Raw genomic sequence first — 19,117 nt, 5'->3', positions numbered from 1 at the left:
CCGGACTATAAGTCGCACTTTTTTTCATAGTTTGGCTGGTCCTGCGACTTATAGTCAGGTGCGACTTATCAAAATTAATTTGACATGAACCAAGAGAAATTAACCAAGAGAAAACATTACCGTCTCCAGCCGCGAGAGGGCGCTCTATGCTGCTCCTGTAGTCTACCACTGAGAAGCATAGAGCGCCCTCTCGCGGCTGTAGACGGTAATGTTTTCTCTTGGTTCTAAATAAATGCGACTCATAGTCCAGTGCGACTTATATATGTTTTTTTCCTTATGACGTATTTTTGGACTGATGCGACTTATACTCAGGTGCGACTCATAGTCCGAAAAATATGGTAATTATTATATATATATTTTTATTTAGGCTTGATAACATATACAAAAAGAACTTAATTAATAAACAGTCTTAAAGTCCTACTCATTAATTTACATACATTATTATGAAACATTAAAGCACTCCTGTGGTCGAAGTACACAATGTGGCAGACTCCACTCATGATGGATTGCAGCACTGAACAGTCTGGGTTTAAGAGATATGGGCAGGTGTGACTGACTGGTTAGAGAAGAGATGCTTGGGTGATAGGAGGAAGAGCAGAGCTTTAAAAGCCCAGAGGATGAGGAGATACCACCCCTCCGTTTTCTACCACAGCAGCAGAAATGGCACGCAAGTTCTTGAAGATCTGCTTGGATGTCCCTGACCTGAGGAACTTGATGTCCTGCATGACTCTCTCATGGGCCTAAAGGAAAGAAATCACAGATTAATGCTTAAAGATGGGAAGAAGTTAAAGGAAAAGTAAAAAAAAATACATGGATGCTGAACTCTGACCTCAGTAACCCAGGTTTCACACAGCATCTTCTCGTGCTGTGCAGAAGGGTGAGCTTGGCTGAGAGACCTGGATGCTCTGAGAAAAGAAAACGAGTAAACAAGTGCAAATGTTGTATCATAAGTAAAGCTGAATGATCTTCCCTTTAATTAGGCGATTAACACCTGTATTTTCAGTAATGCATTAGCATCCAGTTTACATTTTCTATTCATTAATACATAAACAACCAGACTTGTATGTTTTTAGAAGGAAAGCTTGAGCTTACAGTCCAAAATAGCTTACTGCTATTTTTAGTAATAGCACTTCTTTCCTTTTTAAGCTGTATGATCTGAGGTAAGCTTTACATCAGTAGTATAAATGCTGTCAAATTTAAACACTTTGGGCTAGGGTTAAAAAAAAACACCTTACCCTGAGTATGAGCAGTTGTAAAGGTTATGTAGATTAATACATATAACTTACCTGGACAAGACCACAACCATGGCATACAGATCAATGGCACAGTCTGCAACTCGCTTCAGAACAAACTGTTCATCTAAAAAGCCACATGTACAGAATCACAATGAGAAAGTTTCAAGCCACATGCTCATATGGACACACAAAAGCTTTTGTCACAATATTTAGGTGTAATAAGGAAAACATGTAAAATGAAAGCAAAAGAAAACAGGAAGAATTAACTTGAAAAACACATACACACACAAAAAGTCCACAGCACATTTCCAGCACAGACTAAAGCAAATAATATAATCTAGCAGCACTATGCAAACACATCCCTCACCAATGATTCTCTTTCCATGTTTCAGGAGAAGCTCTTCAATAACAGCTCCAAACTGCTCGATGGCTTTAACAGTCTTTAAGAGAGGGGAAAAACATTATCTTTTAGCCCTGCGATCTACATCTTATTTAAGCTTTGGTATTCTTGCTGGTATCCTAGCTGTTTCAATATGATTATTTCTGAATAAATATAATTCCAGCACTGGGTGAACATCTCAGTGTTATCCAAGCACTATGGCTTTGCTTTAATTTACCAATTCTCCACTGTGGTTAAGTTCTGGATGGACCATTCCCTGCAAAGTCAGTCCTGTCCCCAAGCCTGCCTTCCTGTCAGAGACAGAGATAAAGACATACATATTGCAGGTTTATCAAGATGATGCAAAGTACATGACAATGCAAAACAAAATGTCTTGCAAATGTTTTTAGAGATATGAAGGTCTAACCTCTTGGCTCGCTTTGTGATTTCACTCGTCAACATCCCAGCATTACCAAAAGGGTTCTTCAGAGCTTTCTGCAAGCTCTTTAGCTGATTGCCTGCATTCTACCGAACAGAACACGCATTTGAAATGTAATTTCCATACTGTTTGCATTAAAAGCATGTGCACTGGCAAACACCAATGCCAGTTTTTAGTAGTGCCAGATGTCAACAACCACACGTGCTGTGAAATTTAGGTGGTTTTGCAGTACAGGAAGCAGGCAGTTATGTTCTCAGCAGTGTTTTCTTTCCCCTTTTACCTGGAAGCCGTTGAGCGCTACGAATAGTCGCAGGATGTCATTGGTTCCCTCAAAGATTCTGAAGATTCGCAGGTCCCTCAATACTCTTTCCACACCAGCGTCCTGCACCAATAACATGTTGTAATGTGAGTGTGAGACTGTCGAGTTCCCACAAAAATAATCGATCCATTATTTTAATTCAGTTTAAATAGGATATTACATAACACATGAGAACACGACAGAATTAAAAAAAAGATCCCGATGATGGAAGTAAAGCTATGGCATTTGTGTGAGAAATCCAGTACATGAAAATTTTGGAATAATTAAGATTAAAGTGACAAGACATACAGCCAAGTATGGTGACCCATACTCAGAATTCAAGTTCTGCATTTAACCCATCCAAAGTGCACACACACAGCAGTGAACACACACACACACCGTGAACACACACCTGGAGCAGTGGGCAGCCATTTGTGTTGTGGCGCCCGGGGAGCAGTTGGGGGTTCAAGGGCACCTCAGTCGTGGTATTGCTTGCCCGAGACTCGAACCCACAACTGTAGGGTTAGGAGTCAAACTCTCTAACCTTAGGCCACAACAGCAACAAGTTTCACAACAACCATTACTCCAGTCTTCAGTGTCATGTGATTCTTTAGAAATTATCCTAATTTGCTCAAAAAAAAAAAAAAAAATCGATATAAAATATATATATTTTTTTTATCAATGTTGAAAACTTTATTTGCTGCTTAACATTCTATGGGGACCATGACAGACTACCATTCGTAAGTTTGGTTAAGTTAGACAAATAACACTTTAATAACACCTTAAAGACACGTTAAACATTGTTTAAAAGTGACAGTAAAGACATTTATAATGTTACAAAAGATTTATATTTCAAATAGATGCTGTTCTTTGAACTTTCTATTGAACAATTAAAAAAAAAAATGTATCATGGTTTCCACGATAGTGTATTAAGTAGCAAAAACAGTTTTCAGCTTTAATAAGAACCATTATTAATAATAGAGCACCGATAGTAATTAATAATAATTAGCAGGAAGCAGGGATAAAATTACATTAAAACATTAATATAAAAAAATTGTGTGTTTGCGCATATCTATCTATCTTTTATATATAAAGTATAAAAAGGTGTATGTAAATAAATATGTATGCATGTATAAAAACAAGTGGAGCTGTGTTTCTCAACTATCAGATCAGTAGCCCAAAAAAGACACAAACTAAGAGGAACTGATTAAACTCTTCTCTGGAAATTAGCATAGACATCCCATCTTGATCATTGGCTAGAGGCTGCATCTGCACATTGCATTCTAACTGACACGAGAAAAAAAAACACCTATACAACACAACACAGCCACAGTCAATTTCCAGGCGTGACCTACATTTAGCAAAGACCAATTTTATCTGTATGGTTTTGTACTGCGGTGTGAAAGGTTAGCACTGCCGTGTCCCTCACTCATTAACCAATCATATTGTTCCTTTGCAAGACACCTCCAGTTTTTCCACCACACTGGGACAGAACATATAGGCCTTGAGGGGGTGATTGCCCACACAGTAGGTGTTTTTCAATGTTCACATTTTGAGTCACAACGCAGACATGTTGCAACCTTATTGCAGCAAAATTAGACTTCCACCATGACAGAGTCTGGTTTCTGAAAAAGCTGACAAACATCTTTGAACAAAACCAACAAAACCTTATCTATCTAATGTATTTTTGGCACTGATATATCTGATACACAAAATAATATATACAATTTAACTTGATCTAAAACCAGAGAATCATGCATACCAGCCCTAAAATTGTTCTATTTTAAAGCATTAAATGAATACATCACCCAAAAATGAAAGTTTGCTGAAAGTTCACTAACTTACAGGATGTAGATGAGTTTGTTTGTTTGTTGAAACAGATTTGGAGAAATTTAGCATTACTTCACTTTCTCACCAATAGATCCTCTGCAGTGTCAGAAATAAAGTCCAAACAGCTGAGAAAAACATGACAATAACCCACAGGTAAACCATGGACTCCAGTCCATCAATTAATGTCTTGTGAAGTGGAAAGTGGCGTGTGTATAAGAAACAGATCCTTCATAAAAATCTTTAAACCATTACTTCTGGCCAAAATAGGAATCATTATCCCTTAACCTTGTTATCCTTTCACAGCAAAATCCACAACAAATTTATTTAGAACCGTTTTTGCTTGAAAATGGTGCTTGATCTGAGCATATTTCTCACCTGATTCAGATGAGACAACTTTTTCAGTAGAGAAAGCAATATTATGGATAGTGGACTTTGCCGAAAACAAGGGTTTACAGTTAAAAACGTCTTAATGATGGACAGACATTGATTGATGGACTGGAGTTATAGTGATGTTTTTATCAGCTGTTTGAAATCTCATTTTGATGGCACCCATTCACTGCAGAGGATCTATTGGTGAGCAAGTGATGTAATGCTAAATTTCTTCATATGTGCTCCAAAGAACCAAGAAACTCTTGGACGGCCTGAGGGTGATACATTTTCAGGAAATTGTTGTTTTTTGGGAGAACTGTTTCTTTAAGGGATTATGGACATAAAAGTATGGCTTTCTGAAAATAAATTTGATTACATTTTAATGTATATTTTACATTTTAATGATCACAATGCGAGCAACACACACACACACTGACCTTCATGAATCCCATTCCACCCATGATCTGAATGCATTCATCCGTCACCAACCAAGCTGCTTCCTAGAGGAAAATCCAGCAATTGTAAATTTGCTAAATATTCTTTAAACTTCCAAAAATTTTACATTTCCAAAATATTAATGTGGGATTGAATACTAGAAAAATTGGCTTGAACAATGTTAAACACTTACAGAAGCAAAGATTTTACTAATGGCCGCCTCGATCTGGAACTCAGTGGCTCCGCTGTCCATATTCCCACTAACCATGTAAGCCATGGACTAAATCCATGGAGAAAAGATGAAAGGAGGGAAAAAAAGAAAAATCAATAAAAATGTTCAGAACAAACAAACTGCTTAATGTAATGGAAAACAGACACAGAAAACACAACAGATGATGAATAGGCTATGTATTTTTAGACGTTTTACACCACGTGACCCATTCAAATCGTTCAGAAATGATGGAGAAGCTCCCACTTCCTCTAAATCAAGTGGAAGTAAGACATTCATACACTGAGCTCTGCAAGTGTACACAGCTAAAACACTGATTTCTGCAAAGTCCATGAAAAGTTCACTGACCATTAGAGATGCTTCACCTTTGGACGGTGTAAAATTTGCTTAATGTATGGGATCAAACATAAGCTGCATTTACTTGATAAAAGGATGTCATATAGTTCAGTGGTTCCCAACCTGGGGTCCGTGCCCACCATAGGGCTGGCCGGTAAAATGAGAACAATAATTACCATGATAAAATGATAACAAGATTTTGATAAATGTTTATGTGTGAAAAGCGGAACAAAACAGCACTACTCATATGAAGTAGTTCAAAGTTTACACGGCAGCACGAGCTCACTAAAGCAGATGTGTTTACTCGCTGATGAATCTCAGTCACGAGAGCACTAAAAAGAGTAGTGAGATCCAGTGTGAAGCGACTGAATTCAATCAAAAACACAAATTATTTAAAATAGATTAAAGCCAGATGAAACAGCACTGACAAACATGAGCAACACTGTGTGCAACGATACAGTCAGCCGGCTTTTGAATCTACAAATCGTGACATTTACCATGTATTTACTCTAGTATTATGGCACCATGGTATTATGTCAGAAATGTAAGATATATCAAATTCTATTATATTATTACTGTAGCTTTGTATTAAACATATTAAAAGAGTAATGAAATATAATTACAGTATCTTTTTGATTAGGCTATAGCATTTGTGCATTTATACTACAACCCGAATTCCGGAAAAGTTGGGACGTTTTTTAAATTTTAATAAAATGAAAACTAAAGGAAATTCAAATCACATGAGCCAATATTTTATTCACAATAGAACATAGATAACGTAGCAAATGTTTAAACTGAGAAATTTTACACTTTTATCCACTTAATTAGCTCATTTAAAATTTAATGCCTGCTACAGGTCTCAAAAAAGTTGGCACGGGGGCAACAAATGGCTAAAAAAGCAAGCAGTTTTGAAAAGATTCAGCTGGGAGAACATCTAGTTAATTGATATCAGGTCTGTAACATGATTAGCTATAAAAGCTTTGTCTTAGAGAAGCAGAGTCTCTCAGAAGTAAAGATGGGCAGAGGCTCTCCAATCTGTGAAAGACTGCGTAAAAAAATTGTGGAAAACTTTAAAAACAATGTTCCTCAACGTCAAATTGCAAAGGCTTTGCAAATCTCATCATCTACAGTGCATAACATCATCAAAAGATTCAGAGAAACTGGAGAAATCTCTGTGCGTAAGGGACAAGGCCGGAGACCTTTATTGGATGCCCGTGGTCTTCGGGCTCTCAGACGACACTGCATCACTCATCGGCATGATTGTGTCAATGACATTACTAAATGGGCCCAGGAATACTTTCAGAAACCACTGTCGGTAAACACAATCCGCCGTGCCATCAGCAGATGCCAACTAAAGCTCTATCATGCAAAAAGGAAGCCATATGTGAACATGGTCCAGAAGCGCCGTCGTGTCCTGTGGGCCAAGGCTCATTTAAAATGGACTATTTCAAAGTGGAATAGTGTTTTATGGTCAGACGAGTCCAAATTTGACATTCTTGTTGGAAATCACGGACGCCGTGTCCTCCGGGCTAAAGAGGAGGGAGACCTTCCAGCATGTTATCAGCGTTCAGTTCAAAAGCCAGCATCTCTGATGGTATGGGGGTGCATAAGTGCATACGGTATGGGCAGCTTGCATGTTTTGGAAGGCTCTGTGAATGCTGAAAGGTATATAAAGGTTTTAGAGCAACATATGCTTCCCTCCAAACAACGTCTATTTCAGGGAAGGCCTTGTTTATTTCAGCAGGACAATGCAAAACCACATACTGCAGCTATAACAACAGCATGGCTTCGTCGTAGAAGAGTCCGGGTGCTAACCTGGCCTGCCTGCAGTCCAGATCTTTCACCTATAGAGAACATTTGGCGCATCATTAAACGAAAAATACGTCAAAGACGACCACGAACTATTCAGCAGCTGGAAATCTATATAAGGCAAGAATGGGACCAAATTCCAACAGCAAAACTCCAGCAACTCATAGCCTCAATGCCCAGACGTCTTCAAACTGTTTTGAAAAGAAAAGGAGATGCTACACCATGGTAAACATGCCCCGTCCCAACTATTTTGAGAGCTGTAGCAGAAATCAAAATTAAAATGAGCTAATTTTGTGCATAAAATTGTAAACTTTCTCAGTTTAAACATTTGCTATGTTATCTATGTTCTATTGTGAATAAAATATTGGCTCATGTGATTTGAAAGTCTTTTAGTTTTCATTTTATTCAAATTTAAAAAACGTCCCAACTTTTCCGGAATTCGGGTTGTAAATGTATTTAGACTACTGCTTTTCATACAAATAACTAGAAATCATATGGTTGAATTTTTACCATGGCATTGAAGTGCTATATTTGTGGTTTTAACTCCAGTTATCATGATTTATGTGGAATAACAATGGTTAATTTGGGGGGGGGGGGGGGGGGGATAAAAGGTTAGGAACCACTGATAGAGTTAGTAGGTGATGTGTGACTTTCAAATGACATTGTTCCCTGAGGGGAAAGTCAACGTGTGACTAAGCTGTAAGCAAGCTCACCTCTGTCACATACTGAAGCATTGCCATTCTGGCCATCTTTTCCTGAATAGCACCATAGTTGTGGATCTTGTTACCAAACTGAGTCCGGTTAGCAGCATGGTCAACCTGTTTGAGAGAAAAGAAAAGAAAAAAAAGACTATGCAACTGGTGAACATGGAAAATTGAAATAATAGCTTAAAAAATAAAAAATCATGCATATGCAAAATGCAAAATAATTTAATTTCACCTAAAAATTAGCTGGAATTATTGCAGGAATTAAATCTAAATGTATACCGATGAGACAAGAACCTGACTGGAATTTTCATTTGGCAGTTTTAAAAACAAGTACACAAATACGTAAAAGGACACACAGTATTAATCAAATAATATGAGGGTATGGTTTTACAGCAGATGCATTCCAAAATGCTTCCTTTTTATGACTTGACACTTGCTATGCTGAATCTAACCTTAAAACAAACTAGCAACTGAAGAGTGTACTGCAGTGAATAAGATCTATGCTAAGTTTCCACTTTCAAGAGTTCCTGGTCTGAGACGGATACACAAACACAGAGACAAACATAGATGCCTGTGGTAAAAGAAAGCACCGAGGCTGTCGAGAAGTCGCCTCCTCCCTCTGCGAGAAAACTGTTGTAGCCCTCAATCACTCAGCAACTGCACATTTCATGAAAGCATATTGCAATAAGCGCACCAGCATCCTGTTCTTGTACATTTTTATTTATTTTCATAAATGTGCATATTTAAGAATTGCATTGGTTTTAGCAGAAATTGAATTTGTTTTACTGTATTTGGCAGATGCTTTTATACAAACTTACGGTGCCTTCAAGCTGTATTTTATCAGTTGCCCAAGAAATCATATCTTTCACACATAAGCTTTTAAGAAATTAGCCAACTGTGATGAGCAACGTGAGAAAAATACGCTGGAAAATTGTGGTGAGACAGTGCAATGTGTGCTGAGGAATTTCCCTGCATATTAAGCATGGAGGAAGTGAGGATGATGGGGTGCTGGCGGGTGGGAGGAAGTGGCCTTACATTGGCGCTAACAAAACAGCATGCTAGATGAACAAAGTACGAGAAGAGGAAATGAAAAACGAGAAAAACTTGCTGGAACAGTCATCAATGAGGCCAACAGCTTACAAACAGAACAAACATCAGATAACGCTCACTTATGCACACATACGCACCGCTTTGGAGATGACACCCTTCATGGTGCCAGAGAGAGCAGCGGCCATGCCGAAGCGGCCATTATTGAGGATGTTCATGGCCACTTTGAATCCACCTCCAACCTCTCCCAGCACACACTCCGCAGGGACACGCACGTTCTCAAAATACACTTCTGCCGTGTTGGATGCTTTAATGCCCATCTTTTTCTCAGGTGGACCACTGAGATACAAAGAAAAAGAGATGATGCATTTGAAGTGAATTTGGAAAGAACAACAGATAAAGAGATAAGAAAGATGATGGAGGTGGGAATGGTCCGCGAAAATTTCAACTCAAAAGATTCTTGATCAGAGAACTGCTTAGAGGCAAACCCAGCACTTACTGCGTGACTCCTCCGAAGCTCCTCTCCACAATGAACGCTGTAATTTTGTCCTTCATCTCTCCAGTCTTCTCATCCTTCATGGGAGTCTTTGCAAACACAGTGAAGATCTCAGCAATGCCTCCATTACTAAGACAGAGGAGGCAAAGAACCTGCGTATTATAAATAATTCAATATGATGGGGGCTTCAATCTTTTTCAGGCCAAGGACCCCTTTGTGGATGGAAAGATAGAGAAGGGACCACCTGTTACATACTGTTAGAATGTGTTGCATTCTAAAGCTAATGGATGAAAGAATCCACACAATTTTGACAAAACGGGAATGCATGGTTATAATATACAGAACCAAACTGTGTGTTGGTGGACACTAATATAATTATCATTATAGTTATCGTTCTCTGGTGTGAACAGTGTTTAAGCCTGGACTATAATTACAAGCATACAATATTATACTGTAATTATAATTAATACTTAATTTTAATTGTTTGTTTTTTGCCCATTTTACATCCATCAAGCCCCCAAAATTATATTTTACATTAATTTAAAAAGTAGCAGAACACCTCACCTCAACAAGCTACACAATGAAATTGTATCGGGAAAGTGTGGCAAAGTTTAAAATTGAAAGGGGTTTAGGGTTAGGGGTTTAGAAAATCCCCTTTGCCTCCAGTATGAACAATTAAAACGATGCCTGCTAAGCTCCACTAATTATAACAGATCTTCACGCTATTAAACATATGCATTTATGAGCTAAAACGCACTGTGAAAGTTCTCAGGCTGTAACCCACCACACACACACACACGACCAGAAACGCTGTTTTGAAGGACTGTACTGCTAGGAGAGGCAATTAATGGCAAGATGAGCTCATCCAAATGGACATGAACCAGCCTGTAATATGTTTAGTGATGATGCCCCCTAGTGGCCACAAGGTGAGAGGTGAACATCTCTGCCACCGCACAATGTGTGTGTGGGTGTTTGTGTGCATTTAAAAGTCAAATCACATCAAACACACCTGATCCAGATCTTGCTTCCATTCAGTGTGTAGTACTTGCCGCAGGGGGAATGGACTGCATTAGTTTTAATGGAGGCTGCATCAGAACCACTCGCTGGTTCAGTAAGACAGAAGGCAGCAATATGCTCTCCTATCAAAAACACACAGGGCAGAGTTATTATTCAACAAAGAAGATGAAGATCTTAATTTCTCAGATTTGTATCTGTCAGGGCAAGTATTAAATATGTGCACTAAAACAAAACAATTGGGTCACACTATTAATGATGAAATGAGTGAGCGATGATGAGGACATGTACAGGCAGCGTTGAATGTTATGTGCTCAAGCTAATATTTTGGTGAGAAAATTGTGTGTGTTCGGATCAGGTAAAGATAAATCTTTTAACGGCATATCCTACATCTTTTTATACTGCTCCTTTGTGAGTTACGTTTAAAGAAAGCTTATGCAAGTTTCAGGTTGCTTACATTGACAATCTGAGAATCCTGCTTAAAAAAAAAAACAGGTGGAGCAATGCAAGTGATCCATTCTGTAAGGTAAGAGTACAATCCTTTCCAGCGTTAATGAGAAATTTGATGTGATGTAATGTATAAATTCATTTGTCAGTTGGACGATTCACAGAATGCTATTTTAATGTTGCTGTGAAATCCTAGGCTTACTGTGGTGCGATATCAGTCACTTATGAGAAAACATTGGTATAAATATATTTTTTTTGTGTGTATTGCTTATAGACCTTGAGTCTGGAAATAAAGTTGAATCAAACTGAATCGAATCTCCATCTAAGAAGTCTGCACATTATGGGTTTTTCAATGTCAGATTCTTACAATGTTTAGATTTGGTCTGCTAATCTTAAAAGTTAAGTAACATTATTTTAATATTTGTGAAAAGCACAATTACTGTGCAGTGAAGTTTAGTCTACATTCTACTACTGTGCAATATTTGTTTACATGCTTTAAAATGCATTTTACGAAGTTTATTCAACATTAATAAATTACTTAAATCATAGTTTGCAATTATGTGTTTTCTAATTAATCATCAACCAATTTTTCAGTCATGACAGCCCCATTTGGAATATTTTTAGCTGACTTTGAGTCAGACAGAAAATAAGTTTTACAATACAAGATGAAACACTAACAGTACAAAATATACCCAAATATTATGGCTATTTCTAAATTCTATATTAAGTCACAGTTAATCATAGGTGCAGTTGTTGTGTGTGCTCTTCACATTATCAAACACACAATAGCTCACTCACCAGTGGCCAGCTTTGGAAGGTACTTCTCTTTCTGCTGAGGGTTACCAAAAAGCAGGATGCCTTTGAAGCCAATGGACTGATGGGCCCCAAGAGTGATGCCCACACCCAGATCATGCATCCCGACAATCTCCACCAGCCTGGCATACTGTTAATAGAGTGGTATATGCATAAATTTCATGTGTATCTCTAGGTTTCTATTTGTTTTTATCTCTACCTCCTAATCAAATGGAAGAAAAATGAAAACGGATCTGTGATCTTACTTGTGTGTTGGTGAGTCCCACACCACCAAGATCTGCAGGCACCTGAAGACCAAAAGCTCCCATCTCCTTCAGGCCTTCCATTGTGTGTTCCTCCACCTTCTCCAGAGCATCATTCTTCATGGGGTCATTCACTTCCTGGAAACACACATAGGAGCATTGCAAAAACAAAACAAAACAAACAAAAAAACGTTTGACTGCTTACATATTTCTGCTAAAATCTCAGTTTCATGTGAGCTACAGTTTAGTTTATTATATTAAAAGAATGTTTTGGAGGTAATAAAACTTTAAATGCCTTTAGAATAAAGGTGGATAGTATAAATATTGTTTTGTCCAAATATGGGATGCTTTCACAAGATTTAATTTTGAGCTTAATTTTCTCACATTTTTCCATTGCTTTCAATGCTATGTACAATGAGTGTTTGCAAATATTTAAGGAAATCAGTGTACAAAAAAAAAAAAAAATAGAAAGGTAGGTGAAATAAACTTACCTCAAAAAACTTACTGCATGGCCCAACTAACTCCTTGAGGAACTGTGACTGCTCTTCATTGAGCACTACATGGACGAATGAGAAAATATTCAGGGGAAAAAAAGACAGTAAACTCACACTCAGCAACACTGATGTGTGAATATAATGCATTGACACTACAAAAAAAAAACAATACTATAACATTTAAAAGCAAAAATCAGTCTAAAATCAACATTTTCCAGCTTTAACAAACATTAAAAATTAAAATTAACATCTGGTGACAACACAATAACACTAGGCCAATCTAAAACATACTTTAGCACAGGGGGAAAAAAAGACTTTGGAGTCACCTGAGGGGAAGGGGAACACCTGAGAAGTGCTGATTTGGCCTTTGAACATGTTCACAGCGAAGGACTTTGACTCCTGATGGGAAAAAGTTATGAGCCTCTTACAGCAAAATAACAACACTGTCCTTATATTACAGAAAGATCATGAAAGTGTGTGGCATCATCAGAAAATATCTCAAGAGAATAAAAAGCAGCATTTGCAGTTATTATAAGACTTCCCTCTCAAATCAATGCACAATGTGACTGAATCCAGCACATACACTCACGTACCACAATAGCCATCTTATCAATCTTCTCAGCTGTCGTTGTGGCGTCGCTGCCGACTACATTCTTGTCCAGAACAGCCTTGGTAAAAATAACAACGGCAAGTTACTGTTATGCTTGTAACAAAACTACACAGATATATACAGCATTCAGTTTTTTTAGTACTTAATAGCTATTGGGCTAATATTGCTTATGACTTAATTTGTTGGTTTAAATGAAAATAATTCTAAAATAAATTACTAGATGAATGGTTTCACATTTGCATTTGTTATAGGGCTTTTTATGCTCTTCTACTGAAAACCCTTTTCAGTTTGGTGGGTTCAAGTACAAAGTGACAAAGATTTCCATGACTTGACATTGAGACAAAAAAAAGGCTGCCAAGTACAGCAGAGAGCAATGACAAGGATCATATTACTTTCCCTTCTAAACCTTCTCTCACATACAAACAAATAACCTCATACACACAAGACAGTGTGATAGTGAATCAACCATAATAATATTTTTATATTTTCCTTACTCTGAATATTTATTCTGACATGTAGCATCTGATTTTGTTTAAGTCAACAACAATATTTACGTAAGACCACATGACAAAACACCCAGTGTCAAGGTCCTGTGTGTCATGTGAACTTTACTCCAGATTTATACTAATGGGTGTCTGAGGACAAGCACCTGTCTTTTTTTCCACAGGACCTGACCCGGATTGGCTACAGCATGATCTGCGTGTCAGTTCTGGTCACAAAGTACTTGAACTGACTGGTGACATAACCTATGTTTGGAAATGTGATAATGAATACATTATAATGAGATGTCTCACCTCTGCGGCCTGACTTGCGTAAAAACGAGCATTTCGCACTGCCACAAGAGCTCCAGTTTGGCGCTGCACTCTGACAAAGGAGAGAAAGTTGGAAATAAACATTTTATAATCATATATTGTCTTAATCACCTCTGCATGTTTAGCTATCCATCTATCTAACTACCAATAGATAATAATCATTTTAAAAAATATTATATATATATATATATATATAAAATACACACACACACATATGTATTTTACATTTTACATAATAATAAGCTCGAGCTGAATGAAAATAACGATCTCACCCTGTAATAGCTGGTTGAAGACGGAAGACAGAGCTGCAGATCGCGGGACTCTGAGTAACTTTACGCAACAGCATGATGATGTTTAGGCCGAGATTCCTGTCTTTCTTGCCGAGCGTTGTTTATCTCCTGTGAAGCGGAAATGTCAAGCTTCCCTATGGATCGAGGACAAATTAAAAAGTAATTGAACGCCAATAAACTTGCATTTAGTGCTGCCAATACTACCAAAAAAAAGGATCGGAGTGTCCTACAATGCAGCAGAACCTGTTTTAATTCGCCCAAGACTGGCTCTTCCAGTTAGTGTCTCTTTCGACCGCAGGCTGCAGCAGACAATCCTCCTGCGAACACTTCCGCTGAATGAAACACGAAAACTGAATGAGCTCCCGAAATATGAAAACTACTGACTGAAGAAGCGCTTTGATAACACTGTATAACTTACTGCCTAGAGCCTACCGGAAGTACAAAACCTTTTCTTTAGTGGCAAGGGAAGTGCCAGGTAACGCTGCTGATCTCAGATCAGCTTTTACAGAGACTTCGGGGGAGGCGCTACAATAACAGCCGAAGGTTCCTTTGTGTGTCACAGTGAAACATGCATTAAATTATGTATAATATATATATATATATATATATATATATATATAACATGAATAAAATGCCTAATCGAAATGAATACGTTTAAAATAATTTGTACTGGTAGTAATAATACAATAAATAATAATAATAATAATAAACATGTATTAATTTGGCAGATGCGTTTATCCAAAGCGACTTACATTTGAGGAATACAACAACGATGTATCAAAAGATGGCAATAAACACAAGAAGTGCCCTTTATACAAGGCTTCAGTCATCGTTCAAAATAGTAAAAAGCTAGGACTGGAGGATAATAAAGAAAACAGAGAAGTGAAATCTTAGCTTTATTATTATTATTATTTAATAATAAATATTATTACTTATAATAATTAACGTTTAAACAAAACATTTAAAGGTTACTTTTTGAGAAAAAAAGTTGACTTTTTATTGAAAAAAGGTCGAGTTAAGATAGCTTTGGGTAGATCCTTTTCTTTACAGGCACATTCCTATATAGTCTTAATTACAAATAGGCAAAAAGGTTGAACACAATGTTCCAACAGCAAGAAAAGATTATACTTACCCTTATGTTGTTAACCTCAAATCTGCAAGATTATTTAAATTGAAAACAAAATGAGAATTCTTTTGTTTAGATTTCCCCCCCCCCCCAATAGTTGTTTGTGACAATGCCTGTCAAACTGGGAAAATAACAACACTTAAAAGTTAACTCTCATTAAGTCTCATTTGCAATAAATTTAGAAATGGCACCTTGATGCATCACACCACATTTGACATCACTGAACTCATAATGCCATTGATTCTGTCATGTGTTGTAAGGTGGTGTCAAAGTGACCGTTTGATTTTGCGTATTGAGATTTGAGAGCTGCAGTGGAAGGAAAGATTTTGCATAACTAAAAATGTGTGATTTACACGAAAATACAACAACCTATGGTGATTCTATATTTAACTCTTTATAACACTGATACAGTAACAGTAGTGATGCATATATAAACACTATATATAGTATATAAGATAAAGACAAACTAAATCACAAAAATAACATTAGCATCAAACACTTGACAATTCTCAGAGAATAAATGACTAGTTTCGGAGTCAATTCTATAAAATTTATTTGGAGTGAAAACATGCAAAAGTGACAGTATCTGATGTTATTCAAAATGTAACACTTCAACATGGCATTCCATTGAGACTCAGTAATTATGTAGCACCTGAATATTTGGACCTTTATATCTATAAAAACTCATAAAAACTAAAAATATAAAAAGGCGCTATTATTATCAGCCATGCAAAGAGACAAAAAAAAACCCCATCTCTGGAGTAGAAAATAGAATGAACAACCTATTCTACCCAGAAAGTACCTTTTATGGGGTTAAAACTTCCTATGCACGTACCATTTTAGTACAATCATTTTATAGTCTGCCTATTTTTGAGGGTACTAGCAAGTCTTTGAAAGGGATTGAATCAGAAGAGTTCTTAATCTCAGAAACTGACAACCAAATATTTGTTTCCATGAACCCTGGCTCCAATCAGCAGTACAAAGACAGTTTACAAAGGCAATTTTTAAAGCATATACAGTACATAATACATGAGAGAAAAGCTTTCAGAATTCCTTGGTACACTTTAAAGCACTACTTACAGACATAATACACCTGATCGATTGTTGCAACCTTTTGAATCCTTTTAAAGGTTTTTGAAGGCATGTCTAGTTTATATCTTGAGATTCTGACTTTTTTTAAAATTTTGCATCTTGCAATTCAGTTTTTTTTTCAAGTCCTATTGATTAAAAAATAAAAAGCTAATTTTTAAATCTCACAATTTTGACTTTTTTCCCTCCCTCACAATTGCAAGTTAATATGTCACAATTCCGATTTTTTTTCTCTCTCAGAAATGCAAGAAAAAAAAAGTCTAAATTGTGAGATAAAAGTTGCAATTACCTTTTTATGTTTTCATCCCATGACGGAAACAAGCTTCCATACTTTCTTATTTTTATAGAAGGGTTTTCTTAAAATGTAAGTTTTAATTCATCACTGTTTTTAAAAGCATTTTTTTATTCTAGTGAATATCATGTCGGCCATTTAAAAGGTGTGTAAAGCGAATTTGCTTTTAGAAATATTTTTTGGAAAATAATGAGATCTTACTCAAAGCCAGACTGTTGTGGCTAATACCACAAAGACAAAGGCAAAACAGATTTTGAAGTCTGTGCTATGCAAGACTTCCTACCCTTCTGTAAACCCTGTTCCTACCGTCAAGGACAAAAACTAACTCTAAAGAGCTGCACTGATAAAGTAAACTACATCTCTCTCAGTCACAGAGTAGAACTCACAGTTATCAGGTGATTCTAACCTCTCTGCTTTCGCTCCTTCACTTGTGCATCGACGGTTACATCCTTCATTACATCACATCCACAAAAAACTCACTGGGGTTGCCCATGGCCAAATGGAAAGACTGCCTAGAGGCAGTTAGCTCAGGCGGGACGGAGCCCAGGTCTCGGGTTGGTGGAGCTCCTGGAGGCCCACCAGGGGTGCCGGAGGGGGGAAAGCCAGGGTGGGGCGGCAAAGTAGGCGTTTGTGGGTGTGGGGCTCCAAGTGCTAAGTGTGGGTGTGGATGTTGGGGCACCATCATCACCATCATTGGGTTGTAAGAAATGGGGATTCCAGGCGGATATGGAGCAAGATGAGCTGGCGGGACACGATGATGTGAGCGCTGGCTCGAGCGCTGACTCGAGCGACTGTGTTCGCTAGGCGTGGCTGAGCCGTGGTCTCGTCTCAGGCTGCTGCGAACAGAGTAATCTGACTCGCTGCCGCTGCCAGAACGCGAGTCAGCTCCGCCCCCACCAGGAGATTTATCGTCACGTACACTACCTCCCGCTGTGCTGCCAGATACACTTTTACTGCCCCTTCTCTTCTCTCCGTCACTGCGTGTGGAGCCACTGCTGTGACTCCCTGAGAGAAAGAGAGACAAGAACACAACAGTGTTGACAGGGGCATAAAAAACTTTTTATTTGTATACCACTATTAATTAAAAAATAAAGTTCATAGTGTTTTACACACTGATCTATATATGACTGGATCCCTCATCATGTTCTAAGCTACCAACGGCCATTGAAGCCAAAGTGTTCGATCCGCCATCTTACTAATCTCTACCGGCAGAGAGCACCATTGAGTTACATTCAAATCACTGGCCTAAAATCACCCGATTTGAAGCAAATCAGTCAAATGGATTAGTTGTTCAGTTATGTAAATTAATTTATACTTCAGGTGTTATCTTCAGTGTTTACGGTCTTTTGGGGCAGGATAAGCGATACGTTTAAATCGTTTAGGTGAGTGAACATAATTATTCAGGAATTATTAAACATGAACATATTAGTATCAGAAATGGATTTGAATATATTACAATGACTAATTCAATTATGTTGTTAATATTGTTCTATAATGAAACAAAAAGCTTAACTTACTATCTTGGAAATAAAGCTTTATGACTTTAAATCCGTACTGTATATAGTCAGTTATTTCTATGAATATATTCAGATTTCAGAATGAGCACTTTGTCGTTTGTTTTATATGTTGAGGTCGTGTCCATCTGATGTTTATCATGTTCATGATGTTCGCTACTGTAATGAACGTAGCTTTTTACGACATAAAAAAAACGTTTACATTCCTAGGGTGTTTGCATTGTAATAATGTACAGAGATACTTCAGATTTATAAACGCTGACTTGTTAGGTGATGTTTTCTCATTAAAATCATACAATTTCCTATTAATTCAACAGAACGTGGCGGCACGGCGGCTTCACTTTCATGACGTCATGAGCAATCCAGTTCTATATTATAGATCAGTGGTTTTAGTCAAGTCAGGAAAAACAATTATTATCATTATCATATTACTATTACTAAAATACCATTATATACATTTAAAATAACACAGATGAAAACAAAACCTAACAAATACAAATGAAAGTAAATAAGTGCAGCGTATTTCTAAATTTTAGTTCCATTATGATAATAAATGGACATACACTACAATTAAATGTTTTTTGTGAGGCTGCATTTAAAACATTAGTTAAAACTGTGATACTGTGCAATACCACGACTTAGGTGCCCTTGAGCAAGGCATCGAACCCCCAACTGCTCCCCGGGCGCCGCAGCATAAATGGCTGCCCACTGCTCCGGGTGTGTGCTCACAGTGTGTGTGTGTGTGTTCACTGCTCTGTGTGTGTG

At 37.5% G+C, this 19,117-nt stretch overlaps 2 protein-coding genes across 3 annotated transcripts in view; both read right to left on the bottom strand.

Moving 5' to 3' along the window:
- Positions 1–410: 410 nt before the first annotated feature.
- On the bottom strand, positions 411–14,778 carry LOC132102994 (very long-chain specific acyl-CoA dehydrogenase, mitochondrial-like). Of its 2 annotated transcripts, none has more exons than XM_059507774.1 (21): positions 14,575–14,778; positions 14,314–14,465; positions 14,024–14,093; positions 13,213–13,287; positions 12,946–13,018; positions 12,617–12,681; positions 12,129–12,263; positions 11,869–12,013; positions 10,619–10,748; positions 9,613–9,738; positions 9,254–9,452; positions 8,073–8,177; positions 5,179–5,265; positions 4,988–5,050; positions 2,334–2,435; positions 2,042–2,139; positions 1,853–1,925; positions 1,603–1,675; positions 1,287–1,359; positions 830–905; positions 411–740 (listed from the first exon to the last, which is right to left on the bottom strand). In XM_059507774.1, exons 2-21 carry the CDS (start codon positions 14,385–14,387, stop codon positions 603–605), a joined length of 1,980 nt encoding a protein of 659 aa, XP_059363757.1. In that variant the 5' UTR covers positions 14,388–14,465; positions 14,575–14,778; the 3' UTR covers positions 411–602. The 2 variants fall into 2 exon arrangements, with proteins under 2 accessions (XP_059363757.1, XP_059363766.1); XM_059507783.1 differs by having other exon boundaries at positions 14,314–14,439.
- Positions 14,779–16,915: 2,137 nt separating this feature from the next.
- Positions 16,916–19,117, bottom strand: part of LOC132102985 (segment polarity protein dishevelled homolog DVL-2-like) — a 28,029-nt gene continuing 25,827 nt past the window's right edge. The window contains exon 15 of the mRNA XM_059507763.1: positions 16,916–17,843. Within this exon, the coding sequence (XP_059363746.1) occupies positions 17,293–17,843 (551 nt within the window). The 3' untranslated portion in view covers positions 16,916–17,292. The remainder of the gene's footprint in view (positions 17,844–19,117) is intronic.

The sequence above is a fragment of the Carassius carassius genome, chromosome 2 (genome assembly GCF_963082965.1).
Source record: "Carassius carassius chromosome 2, fCarCar2.1, whole genome shotgun sequence".
Taxonomy (NCBI): Eukaryota; Metazoa; Chordata; class Actinopteri; order Cypriniformes; family Cyprinidae; genus Carassius; species Carassius carassius.
This window is presented reverse-complemented; position numbering and strand designations above follow the sequence as displayed.

Coding starts and splice junctions, on each gene's coding strand:
- LOC132102994 (XM_059507774.1), bottom strand. CDS start 14,387: ATGCTGTTGCGTAAAGTTACTCAGAGTCCCGCGATCTGCAGCTCTGTC. Junction 10,749..11,868: donor CCTTCCAAAGCTGGCCACTG/GTGAGTGAGCTA, acceptor TGTTTTTGATAG/GAGAGCATATTGCTGCCTTC. Junction 8,178..9,253: donor AGGGTGTCATCTCCAAAGCG/GTGCGTATGTGT, acceptor TCTCTCAAACAG/GTTGACCATGCTGCTAACCG.